The 14520-nt window shown below is 41.0% G+C and overlaps 1 protein-coding gene across 7 annotated transcripts in view; it reads right to left on the reverse strand.

Moving 5' to 3' along the window:
* Positions 1 to 14520, reverse strand: part of srrm3 (serine/arginine repetitive matrix 3) — a 795287-nt gene that overhangs the window by 301352 nt on the left and 479415 nt on the right. For 3 of the 7 annotated variants that reach the window (XM_087977541.1, XM_043718787.2, XM_087977540.1), the window contains one exon: positions 7972 to 8249. In XM_087977541.1, the coding sequence (XP_087833667.1) occupies positions 7972 to 8219 (248 nt within the window). In that variant the 5' untranslated portion in view covers positions 8220 to 8249. Of the gene's footprint in view, positions 1 to 7971; positions 8250 to 8835; positions 9682 to 14520 lie in introns of those variants that run through there. The other 4 variants (XM_087977543.1, XM_087977544.1, XM_043718789.2 and 1 more) reach the window with 3 other exon arrangements.

Here is a 14520-nt window from a genome sequence, read left to right on the forward strand (position 1 = left end):
GGCTGAAAATTGCCATGCAATGTGCATACCTCACAAGTAATAGGCATGACCATCACCAACAAGATAAAACAAGAGAGGCTGTATCAGTTACAAAGGGAGAGAACTGAAGGTGGTGGGTGGAGTGCCAATTATATGAAAATATGACTGTCCTGGATGATGCCAACCTTCCTGACTGTTGTTGGAGCTCCACGGCAACAGGATAGAATTCCACCCCATTCCTCACTTGTAACTTCTCAAAATAAGCTTGGAGTGATAGGTGGTGGTTTATGGCCACAGAATTCCTAACATCTGACCTGCTTTTTTGGCCACAGTATCTTGTTAAGTTTCTGGCCAATTGTAAACTACAGAATATTGATAGTTGGGATTTAACAAATGAAATGTCATTAAAATTCAAGGGGAAATGATTAGATTATCAATCTCCAATTTAAAATCGACAATTGATTCGGCATAAATTGACATTCTGGATGTAGGTTTGCTCACTGAGCTAGAAGGTTTGTTTTCAAAACGATCCTTCCAGCTCAGTGAGCAAACCTACATCTAGAACCTCAACCTGAGCTACAAAGCTTCTCAAAATAAATTGACATTGTGGCACAGTATCCCAAAATTCTACCAGTGTGTATGTGTAGAATTGTTTCCTAATTTTACTCCTGGAAGGTCCAGCTCTAATACTTAGACCATGCCCTCTAGTCTTAGAGTCCCCAAACTAATAGAAAGAGAAATGGTCTGTCTGTTTGCTCAATACCTTGAAACCTTTGACCACACCATCCCTTATCACAGTGAATGTGGTTCTAGCATGTACAATCTTTTCTCATAACTTAACTTTTGGAGACCAGATATCATTCTGAAAAATCTACCTTGCACTCCTCCTCAAGGTGAATGCATCTTTCCTAAGGTGTGGAGGAAACTTCAACCACTTAGAACTTTCCAAGTGTGGTCTAACTAGAGTGTCATACAGCTGAATCTTGACATCCACATCTTTATATTCTAATATTCTAGGTATAAAGTCAAGCAGTCCATTAGCCTTTTTGATTACACTCTATACATATTCATGGCATTTTCATGACCCATGCACCTGGACCACCAACTATTCTTGAATCTCCATTGTTTCCAGCTTTTCACGATTTAAAAAAACTCTCTTCTATCTTTTTTTTACATCCCAACAGCTGACCTCATATTTAGAGACACTGAAATTTATTTGCCAATATTTCCCCATTTACTTCAGCTAGCAATACATTGTCGTTTCTATTTATAATGTTCATAATGCTGTCTTTACTACATTATTCCTGAAGAAGGGCTTATGCCCGAAACGTCGATTCTCCTGTTCCTTGGATGCTGCCTGACCTGCTGCGCTTTTCCAGCAACACATTTTCAGCTCTGATCTCCAGCATCTGCAGTCCTCACTTTCTCCTTTAGTACATTATCAGCAAATTTATATATGTGGCTTTCCACTACATCATTTAAGTTGCTAATAATTATGGTGAATCATTCAGCGGTCAACACAGATCTTGCGGGACACCATTAGTCTTATCCTGCCAATACAGTAACAAGCCATTAACTTTACTTTCCGTCTCTTGCCACTCAATTGATTTCCTAACTTGGTCAATAATTTGTCTTCAATTCCATGAACTTCAACTTTAGCTAACAGTTTTTTTATAAGGAATTTTATGTAATACCTTCTGAAAGTCTATATACATAATATCCATAGACATTTCCTTGTCTCCTTCTAAACCAAATAATGAAAGAGGAAGAAAAAAACAGTAACAGTGGAACACACAACGTGAGCAAACTGTACTCATCATGTGAGCAAACTGTACTTGTGCAGCACAGAAATAAGCCATTTGACCATCATGTCTGAATTAGGGCTTTCAAATCTCATTAATCTCACTCCTCTCATTCCCCACAGCCCTGAATTACTCTTTCTTAAAACACCATTTTTAAAATCGTCACTTAATCTGCTTTCACCTTATAATTAGACTAGATTAGATTAATTACAATGTGGAAACAGGCCCTTTGGCCCAACAAGTCCACACCGACCCGCCAAAGCGTAACCCACCCAGACCCATACCCCTACATTTACTCCTTCACCTAACACTATGGGCAATTTAGCATGGCCAATTCACCTGACCTGCACATTTTTGGATTGTGGGAGGAAATCGGAGCACCCAGAGGAAACCCACGCAGACACAGGGAGAATGTGCAAACTCCCCACAGAGAGTCGCCTGAGGCGGGAATTGAACCCGGGTCTCAGGCGCTGTGAGGCAGCAGTGCTAACCACTGTGCCACCGTGCCGCCCACCTATACTTCAGGTTGTGCACTCAAGTTCATAAGAATCTGCTGTGTGAAACATTTTCTCATCTTTACAAGTTATTTAAAATCCACATTGTCTGGTTAATGACCCTTCTTCTACAATGATACACTGTAACAAATGTTATTTAAATGGAATACTAGTAGATATTACTGTAGCCTTAGATCTATTCCCACAGTGAAAATATATCCACTATAGGCTGGACAACCAGAAACTGCATGTGTGGTTCTCTCAATAGTTTTAGAAACTCCAATGTAGTGATTCATTACCATAGGTCAGAACCTAGCTAGACTAAACAGAATATATCTTTCAACTTTGATGCTTTCAATTCTCTTAGTGATCCAGAAATGATCATCTTCAATTCCAAAATCATCTCCTGTGGTAGTTCATGGAGACAAACTCCTCACCTTGCCCCGCTCTCGCAGAGTAATGCTCCATAAGCTCCACGTAACTGTGCCTCTCTCCAATGGACAGAGATGCTTATGGTAAAATAAACAAAGAGCTGCGGGCGCTGAAGATTTGAAAACATGCCAGAATTACGAGAGAAACTGAGGAGTGATCTTTAAGAATTGCAGTGCACTATCTGAAGTATGGGTGAAAGCAGATTAAATGGTGTTGAAAAAAAAAGAGTAATCCAAGATATGAGCAATGAGGTGAATGAGATTAACTGGATAGTGCTTTGAAAGCCCTGGCACAGATACAATGGTCAAACTGTAGGGCATCTGTGGAAAGAAAGCAGAGTTAATGTTTTGAATCCAATGACTTTCTTCTTCCTTTGCGGACCATAGTTAATCACCTAATTCCAAAATCTGAAACTGTAAATTCTGCTATTGTAAAATACTGTATTTTCTTTGTGTAGTTAGCAACTTCGAGACACTTTAACATAAAATTCAGGGACACATAGTTAGTTGTTTCACCCAAATACCTTGGACACAGCAGACACCGAATGTAAAAACAGGGATCAGTTCTTTTGGCTGCTTCCCAAAACTTCAGCCTAGTATCAAAAATCAAGTAATAACTTATTTAGAAGTCAACAACGAGAGCTCAAAAAATTAAAGTAAGTGTTCCAACTGATGGGATTTAAATTATCCTGCACAGTAAACCATCTGCATGAAGCAAAATCCATTAGTACTGATCTTAATCCAATGGAAATTCATTGGTGCTTGAAAAAAATCCTTGCTGAATAAACAGGCTCATTAACTAGTGACAACAACTAAGATCCATATCTCATCTTCTGGAGAACTGCAGGTGAGTAACGACATCTTACTATTTTGAAGTCTCGAGCGAAAAAAGGCATACAATGTTGGAAAATTAAAAACAGTCAAGTAGTACTGTATATGGTCATATACATAGTGAATGATATGTAGCTTGGTAACATGGCAAATTGGGCCAAAGTTTTCCCAAGGTATGCCCCTTTTTCATACTGCAATCCATAACAGCTGCATAGCTTGGCACCAGTCGGCATGTGAAACCTTTCCCACTAAGAAGCCAGTGTCTTTTGAAAGGGGTTGGGGAGAAAGGGAAAATTTGATGGAAAATAACCACATGTTTTGCAGGACAGGCCTGAATACTGTCAAGAGTGTGGTGCTGAAAAAGCACAGCAGGTCAGGCAGCATCCGAGGAGCAGGAAAACAAATGTTTCGGGCAAAAGCCCTTCATCAGAAATGAGCACCACACTCTCGACTCTAATCCCCAGCATCTGCACTCCTTACTTTCGCCTAGGTTTGCATACTGCTTAGAGGCCAGAAAAATACTATTGGAAATGTTCACTTTGACGTGACCTTAAATTAACATGTACATAGACTGCGCTAAATCATACATTGGATAGTGCACATGTTACTCTACACATTTTCTGAATTTATGACCAAACAGAATCATAATCCATTGGTCTTGTGTTCTTTGTGTGAGAAGTCTAAACACTATATTGTAGGGAATTTTAAAAACTGAATACAGAAAGTTTAGAAGGAAATTGAGAAAACATATACCAGAAACAAACAGAGAATATAGGTTTAAGGTGAGAGGGGAAAGATTTAAAAATGACTTGAGGGGCAGCTTTTTCACGCAGAGGGTGGTGCATGTATGGAATGAGCTGCCAGAGGAAGTCATAGAGTCATAGAGATTTACAGCACAGAAATAGACTCTTTGGTGCAACTCATCCATGCCAACCAGATATCCTAAACTAACCTAGTCCCATTTGCCTGCATTTGGCCCATGTCCCTCTAAAGCCATCTTATTTATTCATATGCCCAGCCAATGCCTTTCAAATGTTGCAATTGTACCAGCCTCCACCACTTCCTCTGGCAGCTCATTTCAAATATGCACCACCCTCAACATGAAAAAACTGCCCCTTAGCTCCCTTTTAAATCTTTCCCCTCTCACCTTAAACCTATGCTCTCTAGTTTTGGACTTCCCTACCCTGGGGAAAAGCCCTTGGCTATTCACCCTAACTATGCCCCTCATGATTTTATAAACTTCTATAAGGTCACCCCTCAGCCTCCGACAGTAGTCCCAGCCTATTCAGCCTCTCCCTATAGCTCAAACCCTTCAACCCTGGCAAAATCCTTATAAATCTTCTCTGAACCCTTTCAAAGTTTAACAACATTTTTCTTATAGCAGGAAGACCAGAACTGCAAGCAATATTCCAGAAGTGGCCTAACCAACGTCCTGTACAGCTGCAACATGGCCTCTCAACTTCTATACTCAGTACACTGATTAATAAACGCAAGCATACCAAATGGCTTCTTCACTACCCTGTCGACCTGTTACTCCATTTTCAAGGAATTGTGAACCTGCACCCCAAGGTCTCTTTGTTTGGCAACACTCCCCAGGACCTTACCATTAAGTGTATAAGTCCTGCCCTGATTTGCCCTACCAAAATGCAGCAGCTCACATTTATCTAAATTAAACTCTGTCTGCTGTTTCTTCATCCAGTTGCCTATCTGATCAAAATCCCATTGTATTCAGAGGTAACCTTCTTTGCAGTCCACTACACCTCCAATTTTGGTGTTACTTGCAAACTTACTAACCATACTTTCTATATTCACATCCAAATTATTTATATAAGTGACAAAACGCAGCGGACCCAGCACTGATCCTTGCAACACACTGCTGTTCACAGGCCTCCAGTCTGAAGTGGTGGAGGCGGGTACAATTTAGAATCTGAATACTCTGACTGTACTAAAAGTTGATAAGCCATGGGGACTAAATGAGGTACATCAATGGATAGAGTAGATGAGGAGAAACTGTTCCAATTGGTGACAGGAAAAAGAACCAGATGACAAGGATTTAAGATAACTGACAAAAAATGTCAACACCAGGAAAATATTTTCACACAGCGAATGCTTGGTATCTTGGGGTTGGTTAGCTCAGTTGGCTGGACAGCTGGTTTGTGATGCAGAGTGACTCTTACAATGTGGGCTCAATTCCTACATCAGTTGAAGTTTCCATGAAGGCCCTGCCTTCTTAACCTTATTCTTTGTCTGAGCCACAGTGGCCCTCACATTAAACTCACCACCCCGTCATATCTCCAAGGCAGAGCAGCCTTATAGCCCACGGGGACTATGGTGATTGGAATCTGAATTGTACTGCCTGGGAGTTCAAGAGGAAATTATGTTATCTATAAAAGAAAAACGTGTGGGCCTATGAGCGACTGTAGGTGAATTATTCCTTTTGAGAGTCGGCACAAGCTAGACAGGCCAAATAGCCTCCTTCTGTGCTTTACCTTTCAAAATTCTTGTTGATCCAGTTGAGGAACTGTGGGATGGCTAGCCCTGTAGATTAATTCAAATGAGCAAAGCTGTTTGCCCAAGTAATTTTAACTTATTAAAACCAATTAAGTCTAAAACTATAACTTTGATGTACTAAATGCCAAATGAATAATTTAATAATAGAGAAAAAAATAAATACTTTAACTTATTCACTATTACAATAATAAGGCCCAGCTGACTACTGATAAGCAACAACATCTCCTGCCTAGGCTGCTGAATATGCAAAAGGAAATGGTCAATTAGTACTATGCCGCTAGGTATGTTGAGTTATGTATTCATGAATAAGCTATTCACCATATAACATTGAAACAAAGATTTCCAATAACATTCTTCTTGCAAAATAGCTCAATGCTTTTACTTTTGTTTAAATCCTTGTAAAATGCCATATCTAGGTAACTGGTATAAATCAGTTGTATATGTATTAGTGCATTCATACTCCCACAATGAACAAAGAGCATGAGATTTTCTGTATTGCAAAAATAATAATAATTTAAAAATCCAAGATTCACAGTATTAAGCATTTAAAAACATTCACCAATGCTGTGGAAGGATTACAAATTAATTCAGTCCTTTGAATTCCCCTGTTTTTTAAGATGTGGTGACCATACCACATATTGAAAACCAGGCACCCTGAAGGAGGACGACAATTTATTTGAGGTGAATTGGAGATGACGTACCCTTATGCTTCCAAGTCCCAGATCTAAAAGAGATTAATGTAATGAAGTCAGGTTTCTTAATTGTGCAATAAATCAGGAAGTTGCCAGGGCATCAAGAGTTAATTAGACTAGTTTTTTTTTAATTGCAGCTGTTTTAATTGGCAATCTGTGGCACCCACAATGGAACCATTACATAGTGCAGAAGGCCCAGTAGGGGATTCTTAGCAGGATCGTATGAAGCTTTTTTCCAATCACTTTCCTTCAATTTGTTTGAGCTTATATTTTCTCTAAGGATTGTTATATAAATGAGCAATGAGCTCAACGAGGGCATTTAATTTTAATTTTATTTATGGCAGGTCGTGCAGAAAAATATATGATAAAAATGTAGACGTTCAATGCATGTTCCAATCATCCAACGATTCCAAAGTAATAGAATTTGAACTCCCGCGACATTAAAGCCCAGCAGCTGTTTAATATTTTGATGGGCAAGGTCTGTTACAAATTTAACGCAACGTGTTGGATTTAGAAGACTGGTTGGTCCTATGTGTGGAATGTCATCACTTGGGGAGGCTCGCTAAGTGCCTCACTTGATCGTCACCCCAAGCTTCTAATTCAGCAATCCAAAGCAACTCTTAGTGAGGCACAATGAAAGTGGGAACGCACAGTTCACATTTCACAGCGTTTGGTCTCTGTGCCTCCCCGTCCTCGACAACTCCTCCATGATGTGCACACAATGTGACATCTGTGAGATGCTCAACTCGACACTTGAGGGGCTGTAAACAACTGCTTAAACGGAAAAGCAGCTCCTCGATTTGTCACCGTGTGTGCCGGAAATTACCACACTGTCCCAAATGAATGCGCTCTCCTATTTACAAATCTCACAACGGCGGGGCTTTCCAGTTCAGTTGCCGGGCAACACCATCAGCGTTGCCAATCTTCTTATTAAGTTTAAGTTCTCTTTACTATTAAAATAAAATCCAAAAGAATCGTTGCGATTCTCAGCAGTGTTATATTCAATGGGGTCACTTTCTGAAAGATCATTGGGAATGCTCATCTCGAGAGTTTGCTGGGCATTTTAGTTCAGAATGATTTTACACAATGTTGTTTGGAAACTAAAGTCCAAACTTTTCTTTCTGAACCAACCATGCTCATGAAACGGTTCAGGAAAACGCTCTGCCTTTAAATAATTGGAACTTGTTTTCCAAACATCCACATGCAACATTAATGTACCCAGCACACTTACCCTTGTTCCTCCATCATCTCGTGGAGCTCCATGCATTTGAGCTCGACTCTTCGTTTCCGCTCGTGGTCTAATATTTCTCGGTTGCCTTTTTTCACCACCAGAGTCGGTTCCATTTTCTTGGAGTCCTCTTCGGTGTTGTACTCCCCGCCACTGTCTGTCCTTTGCCGGACTGCAGCTGGGTTTCGCTGGCCGCAACCATTTGTACAGCTTTCCCGAGGAGAGAGCGAACCATCGCCGTTATTATGCATGATGGTGACGAGCGAATTCCCACTTCAACTCTGCAAAGGACATGAGAGAGAGAGAGAGAGGACTTCAGTGTCATTCAATTCACAATCTGCTCATCCTAAATAACAGGTCAGGACAGGAATAAGGGCAGATTATGTCCGATCCTTACTAGTGCAATATTTCAAACGCGTGACTGCAATTTTATCTCAGTTCTTGTCAGTAGGGGAGACAATGCTGAAGGTACTGAATTCAGTTAAATCTCTACCCTTTAGTAAAACGTGGCATCTGGTGGATACCATCGTACGGAACTAATCCCAGCGCCGGTAAGGACGTGCTCATTTACCGAGTGCAGTTCTACCCATTATTAATATGCATCGACAGATTATAATGTTAAATCTCAGTAATGTCACTAGTCCATAAACTATTACCGCTCAGTCCTAAACTCCACTGGTCAAATATGTGAAAAACAAACCCAGTTTCGAATTAACTCTAACATTCCTGCGAGGTACGCTCACCAAATATTAACAGCCATTAATCTAAACAGTCTAATACTATTCGAACCCAACTTTAATCAGCTCACTGCTGGACAACGGTCGAGTCCAAATGTTCACAAAATGTATTACTGTTCGAGGCGCTCACCACAGTAAGGCCAGTTGGAGTACTGATGTTCAACGATATGCAATTAGGAGCTGTCCTGCTGTTTTACTGTCCGCGGCTCTGAAATCCAGAACTCCTGGTGCGGTGTTGCCGTATAGGGTCCCGGAAAATACAGCAATCAGGCGCTGTGTTGCTGTCCACGGTGCTGAACGCGAAGCTCCGTTCACAACATTACTGCCTACGGTGGTGAACGCAAAGGCGTGCGCACAATGTCGCTATCCACGGTGCTGAACGAGAACCTCAGTGCACAATGTTGCTGTCCACGGTGCTGAACGCGAACCCCCGTGCTTAATCTTGCTGTCCACGGTGCTGACCGCGAACCCCCGTGCACAATGTTGCTGTCCACGGTGCTGTACGCGAACCCCCGTGCACAATGATGCTGTCCACGGTGCCGAACGCGAACCCCCGTGCTTAATGTTGCTGTCCACGGTGCCGAACGCGAACCCCCGTGCTTAATGTTGCTGTCCACGGTGCTGAACGCGAACCCCCGTGCACAATGTTGCTGTCCACGGTGCCGAACGCGAGGACTCTCCAATTCCTTACTTTTCAGCACTGTGACGAGTTGATGTCCACGGTGCTGAAAGCGGGAGCTCTCGCTGTTGGATTTGCTCCCACAGTGTTGACAAGACTTTGATCACAAGGTGCAAGTTTCGAAGGAGCTGTAGTGTCCCGATCTCACCATTTGTGGCGCAACATCGCGAGGCGCTGTACACGGTGCTGAAACTGACTAACTGCTTGGAATGATGACCAGCGAACATCCCAGCGATTCTGATGTTTCACTGATCCCTTTGGAAGTGTGAGGCCAATCACTTGGTTGGATGGGACAGGCTCACAACTGCTGCACATTGTGTGTCCGCCTATGGGGCCATGCCTCCAGATCTGTGGAATAACACTGGAGAGAAGCTTGAAATGCGGCAGTTTAAATATTGAAAAGCAGTCTTGCTTTGCCAGCTGTTTCCTGTAATACAACCCGCTGACTGCCTCTAACACCTCATGGCTATAAGTACAGCTATCAGCACCGAGCACAATTCTCAACTCACCTAACAGAAATGAGATCTAATTTCTCTCTATAGTATAAGTAGCTAGTTCTAGTCTCTATAATTAGAGGTGTGTAGCATCACCCCATCCTTCAAAATGGCCAAGTTGAAAATGTGGGGAAGATAAAACAAGAAACTGAATATGCAACTCCTTTATTAGCTAAAACTGACTTCCATATGAGATTTGGTAGTAATACAACTAACAGTCTGCTCTTTTTTATTAAAAAGATCTAGATTTAAATCCTAAGAGCATGAAAGCTTGGATTTACTCTGCAAGGATAAATTGTCTGCAATCTAACTCACCAGGGTGTAAATCACAATCAGGTTTTTTTTATAGTGGAAGTCAATCTGAGGAAACGAATAGAAGTCTGGAAATGGCTAACACATTGTTTCGACATCTCTAACTGAAATGAAAATGCCGCTTTCAATCCCCTGGTTTATTCACATCATTTGGAACAAAGGCCAGGGATCAAGAATGCAATTTCTTACAGTCCATTCCCATTGCATCACTCCAGATCTCAAAGTACAGGAAACTAATGAGCTGTTTATGTACTTTGTCTTGTCTGCCTTCTCCACCGAATCCCATTCTTGTCACCTACAGCAAGGCATTCATTAACTTTTTTTCTATCTTTGTAGTCACTTCATTCATTATGATGGAATTGATAATGTACCTAACACCAAAAAGATTTTGCAGACTGAGTGAGTGAAGACTTAGAAAGCATAGCCGATTGAGGAGGTTTTGGTCAAAACCCACTGGGGCACAGTAGCACATCTCAATTATAAAAGACAGTTGCTACTGGGTTACCATTTATCCGGCTGATTTGGATTATAGAGTTAAGGTTCACATTATCCTTTGCCTTTCAATCAGTTTGATAGTTTATTTTTCACAATGCAAACCTGGTCCAAATTGTCACTAAAAGTACTGAAATTGAACTTACAGCTAAAAAACGCCAGCACATGCCTTGGGAAGATATTTGGACCTTAAATCAACCATATTCTGCATTTTGGCAAGTATTAATATGTGTGTTAGACATTAATATAGCTTTTTGCAACAGTGTCATGTTGTTAATTGGGAACAAAACAATTCTCAGGGCAAAACTACCATGCAGAATTGGGTCAGAAACAGGCCACCAAAAACATTCTCACTTGGGAAACAGTTTTCACCTGTGTAAAGCAATTCACAAATTATGAACCCGTGTTGGGCAAGGCAGTTGCAGCCTGACTGGCAACAAGCCCTGCAGCTTTGAGTCAAATTCAGTTCCTTGCACCTCACCTCTGGGAACACATTCATATAGAATTTCAATACAGATTATCAACTCATCATAAATTATTGATAGCAAAGAGGGAAGGTATGACACCTTTCATCACTTGAAGATGATCAAGCATGCACAGCCACCTCTTCAATGGTTCTCATGTATATTAGATGAGGCACGTTAGCAACATTTGAAGCAGCTAGGCCAGGTTCTGTGTGAATTGCACTATACCCAGTGTTTTCTCATTGAAATAGACACAATTTCAAATACTGTTGCAGTTCCCTCACCCGGTCTCTCTTCAATGAGAACAGGAGAAGGTGGAATTCGAGTTGAGAAGCAACATGGCCTCGTTCTGTAACTACACAGTTAAGTCACAACCTTGACCAGCATGACGAATTCTCAGCCGTATTCTACTTAATGAAAACAAGTAAAAGAAAGACTATAATTTATATGTTGCTTTTCACCCCTTCCAGGCCTTTTACAGCACTTTACAAGCAATGAAGTATAGTCACTATCATAACATTGGAAATACAGCAGCCAAATTGTAAATAGCAAGCTCCCACAAATAATAAAGATCAGAATATTCATTTTTTTGTATGATGTTAATTGAGGGGTCAATATTGTGCAGGACACCAGTGACAATTCATTTGCTCTTCTCTGAAGCAGTGCAATGGGATCTTTTATATCTACACCAACAAGCAGATAAGGTCATGCTTTAATCACATCCAAAATGTAGCACCTCTGACAGTGCAGCTCTCCCTCAGTGTTGCACTAGAGCATGCAAAATGATTTTTTTGTTGTAGTTACGGATCAAGGAATTAGAGGGACAATGGCAGCAGGATTACATAGTTGGCCGAGTGACAGGAAACGGAAACTAATTGTGGACAATTGCTTTTTGGATTGGAGGAAAACAAAGTGGGGAAGTTCTAGGGCCAATACTTTTTCTTGATGTATGTTAATGACTAGACTTGGGCATTTAGAGAACAATTACAAATGTGCAGATGACCCAAGTTGAAAGAATTGTGAACTGTGAGAGGAATAGTAATAGATTTCAAGTGGACGTAGTCTTGCTGGTGCCATTTAATGCAATAAAGTGCAAAGTTACACATAATCAATCAAATATAAATGGTCATAAAGGTGGTGCAAGAACAAGAACATTCTGAAATTCCTTTCCTGAATGTCTCGACCCCTTTCTCCTCCCTTAAGATTCGGCTCAAAATCCATCCCTTTGATCAAGATTTTCATGGAGCGTCCATGTTGCTCCTTCTTTGTCTCAGTGGACAGTTTAATCTGATTATGACTCAATGAAACGACTGGGCATGCAAAATTCCACTGAATACAATTCTATGTTCAAGATGCCATTGAAATGAAAGTTTTGTTGTTATAACACAGACGACACTAAGTCTCCAGAAAGGAGACTTTTTCTAAGTTTGACCAAAGTCACTAAGCAGCAGGTCAGCTATATTAGAGTAAATCAGAGTAAACTCCCACTCTAATATTACTATTGATTATTAGAAGACAGCACAATGTACTACTAGAGCTTGTATTTAGGATGCCATTGGGACATTTTACCACGTAATAAAGTTTCTAATTGAAGCAGAGGCTGAATCTTACCAAACGTTGGCTCAGTGTCAATTTTGGCACATTTCCTGCAGAGCATCTCTACATGAGCTCTAGTGAGAATGACTGCACTATTTATTCAACCTCATCTCATTACCTATGGCTTCATGCTGTCCTATTCATCATATTATTCGACAAGAAGTACTGGCTACTGAGGGGACTTCATGATTCCTGGTGTTATCATCATCTTTAAAGCCTAGCCTTTAACCTGGTCACCCTGAATAGTTTTGTATTTACTCTGGACATGTAAAGCCGAGGATAACTGGCACCCCATTTGCCAATGGGGACCAGGAAGACCTGCTGGACAGGAGATGCATGAGGTTGCTGCTCATGGGGCATGCCTGGAGGTATTGGTGACTGATGCAAGTCTAGAGGTGAAAGCAGAGAACTGGAGTCAACAGGTTACTGCTTTGACTTTCATTCTGGGAATGGTCATCATCCAGTTTCTATGCAACTTTCTTGCCAACATCATGCCATTCAGGGCTGGGATGATTTCGCCCTAAACATTTAATGCTGAATTTGGATTTCACACCTAGTCATGCCTACTTTAAATTAGGTAAGGCAGCCTAGATTGATTTAATTTGATGTGCTTATATCCAGCAGGCAAGGATGGCTTTTTCGCTTTTGTTTTTTGAGCAGAGCTGTTAGCCCTTGTACAGTAAATTGGTTCAAATCCTGGAAAAAGCTGATAAGGTAATTTTGTTCTGCTCTTGCATGCTAATATACAAAGAGCTCAATTTTAAGGCAAAAGACACAAGTTAATATTATTGCTCACTCAGTTTACCATGAACGTGTTTATTCAGATTCTCAATATCTGAAAGATCATGATACATTTAAGGGTTGCCCAAATAATGCCTGTATACAGAGGTGACCTACAATCCCAGTTCTGTCTTTGCAGAACAGCTTTCCTGGACTTCATTCACTCAAGCATTTTGAAGAACTGGCAATTAAAAGTAATCACATAGTGACCTTGTAGAGGTTTATAAAATCATGAGGGGCAGAGATAAAGGTGAAGAGCAAGGGTCCTTTCCCTAGGGTGGGGAAGTTCAAAACTAGGGGATATATTTTTAAGGAGAGAGGAGAAAGTTTTAAAAAGGACATGGGGGCAACACTTTTACACAGAGTGGTTTGTATGTGGAATGAACTGCAAGAAGTATGGATGCAGGTACAGTTGCAACATTTAAAAGATATTTGGACAAGTACATGAAAAGAAAAGGTTGGAGGGTGATAGGCCAAATGCAGACAAGGATTACCCAAATCCTTGAGACTAGCTTATTTGGAAACATGGTTGGCATGGACTAGTTGGACCAAGGAGTCTGTTTCCATTCTGTATGACTATCTCTGAAAGAGGAGAAAGTGAGGACTGCAGATGCTGGAGATCAGAGTCAAGAGTGTGTTGCTGGGAAAGCCTGATGAAGGGTTTATACCCGAAATGTCGATCCTCCTGGTCCTCAGATGCTGCCTGATCTGCTGTGCTTTCCCAGCAACACACTCTCTGATCTCTGAAAGAGTTTGAAAATAGTCATCAGCAGGTGACAGAATCATATTTCTAATTACTGCAGCAACTCACAAAAATACGTTCAACTGCAACAGCACCTCTCAAAACTGTTATCTTTACCACCTATAAGGACAACAGCTGCATATTCATGGATGGACCACCATCACCAAGTCCTCAAGTTCCTCTTTGAGCCATACAAAATCGTCCTGACTTTGAACAATATGGATGTTTCTTCACTGTCACTGGATTTAAATCCTTG

Source organism: Chiloscyllium plagiosum, unplaced genomic scaffold (assembly GCF_037043375.1).
Source record: "Chiloscyllium plagiosum isolate Xiang-an unplaced genomic scaffold, Cpla_swu_hap1 HiC_scaffold_31, whole genome shotgun sequence".
In the NCBI taxonomy this organism is placed as follows: Eukaryota; Metazoa; Chordata; class Chondrichthyes; order Orectolobiformes; family Hemiscylliidae; genus Chiloscyllium; species Chiloscyllium plagiosum.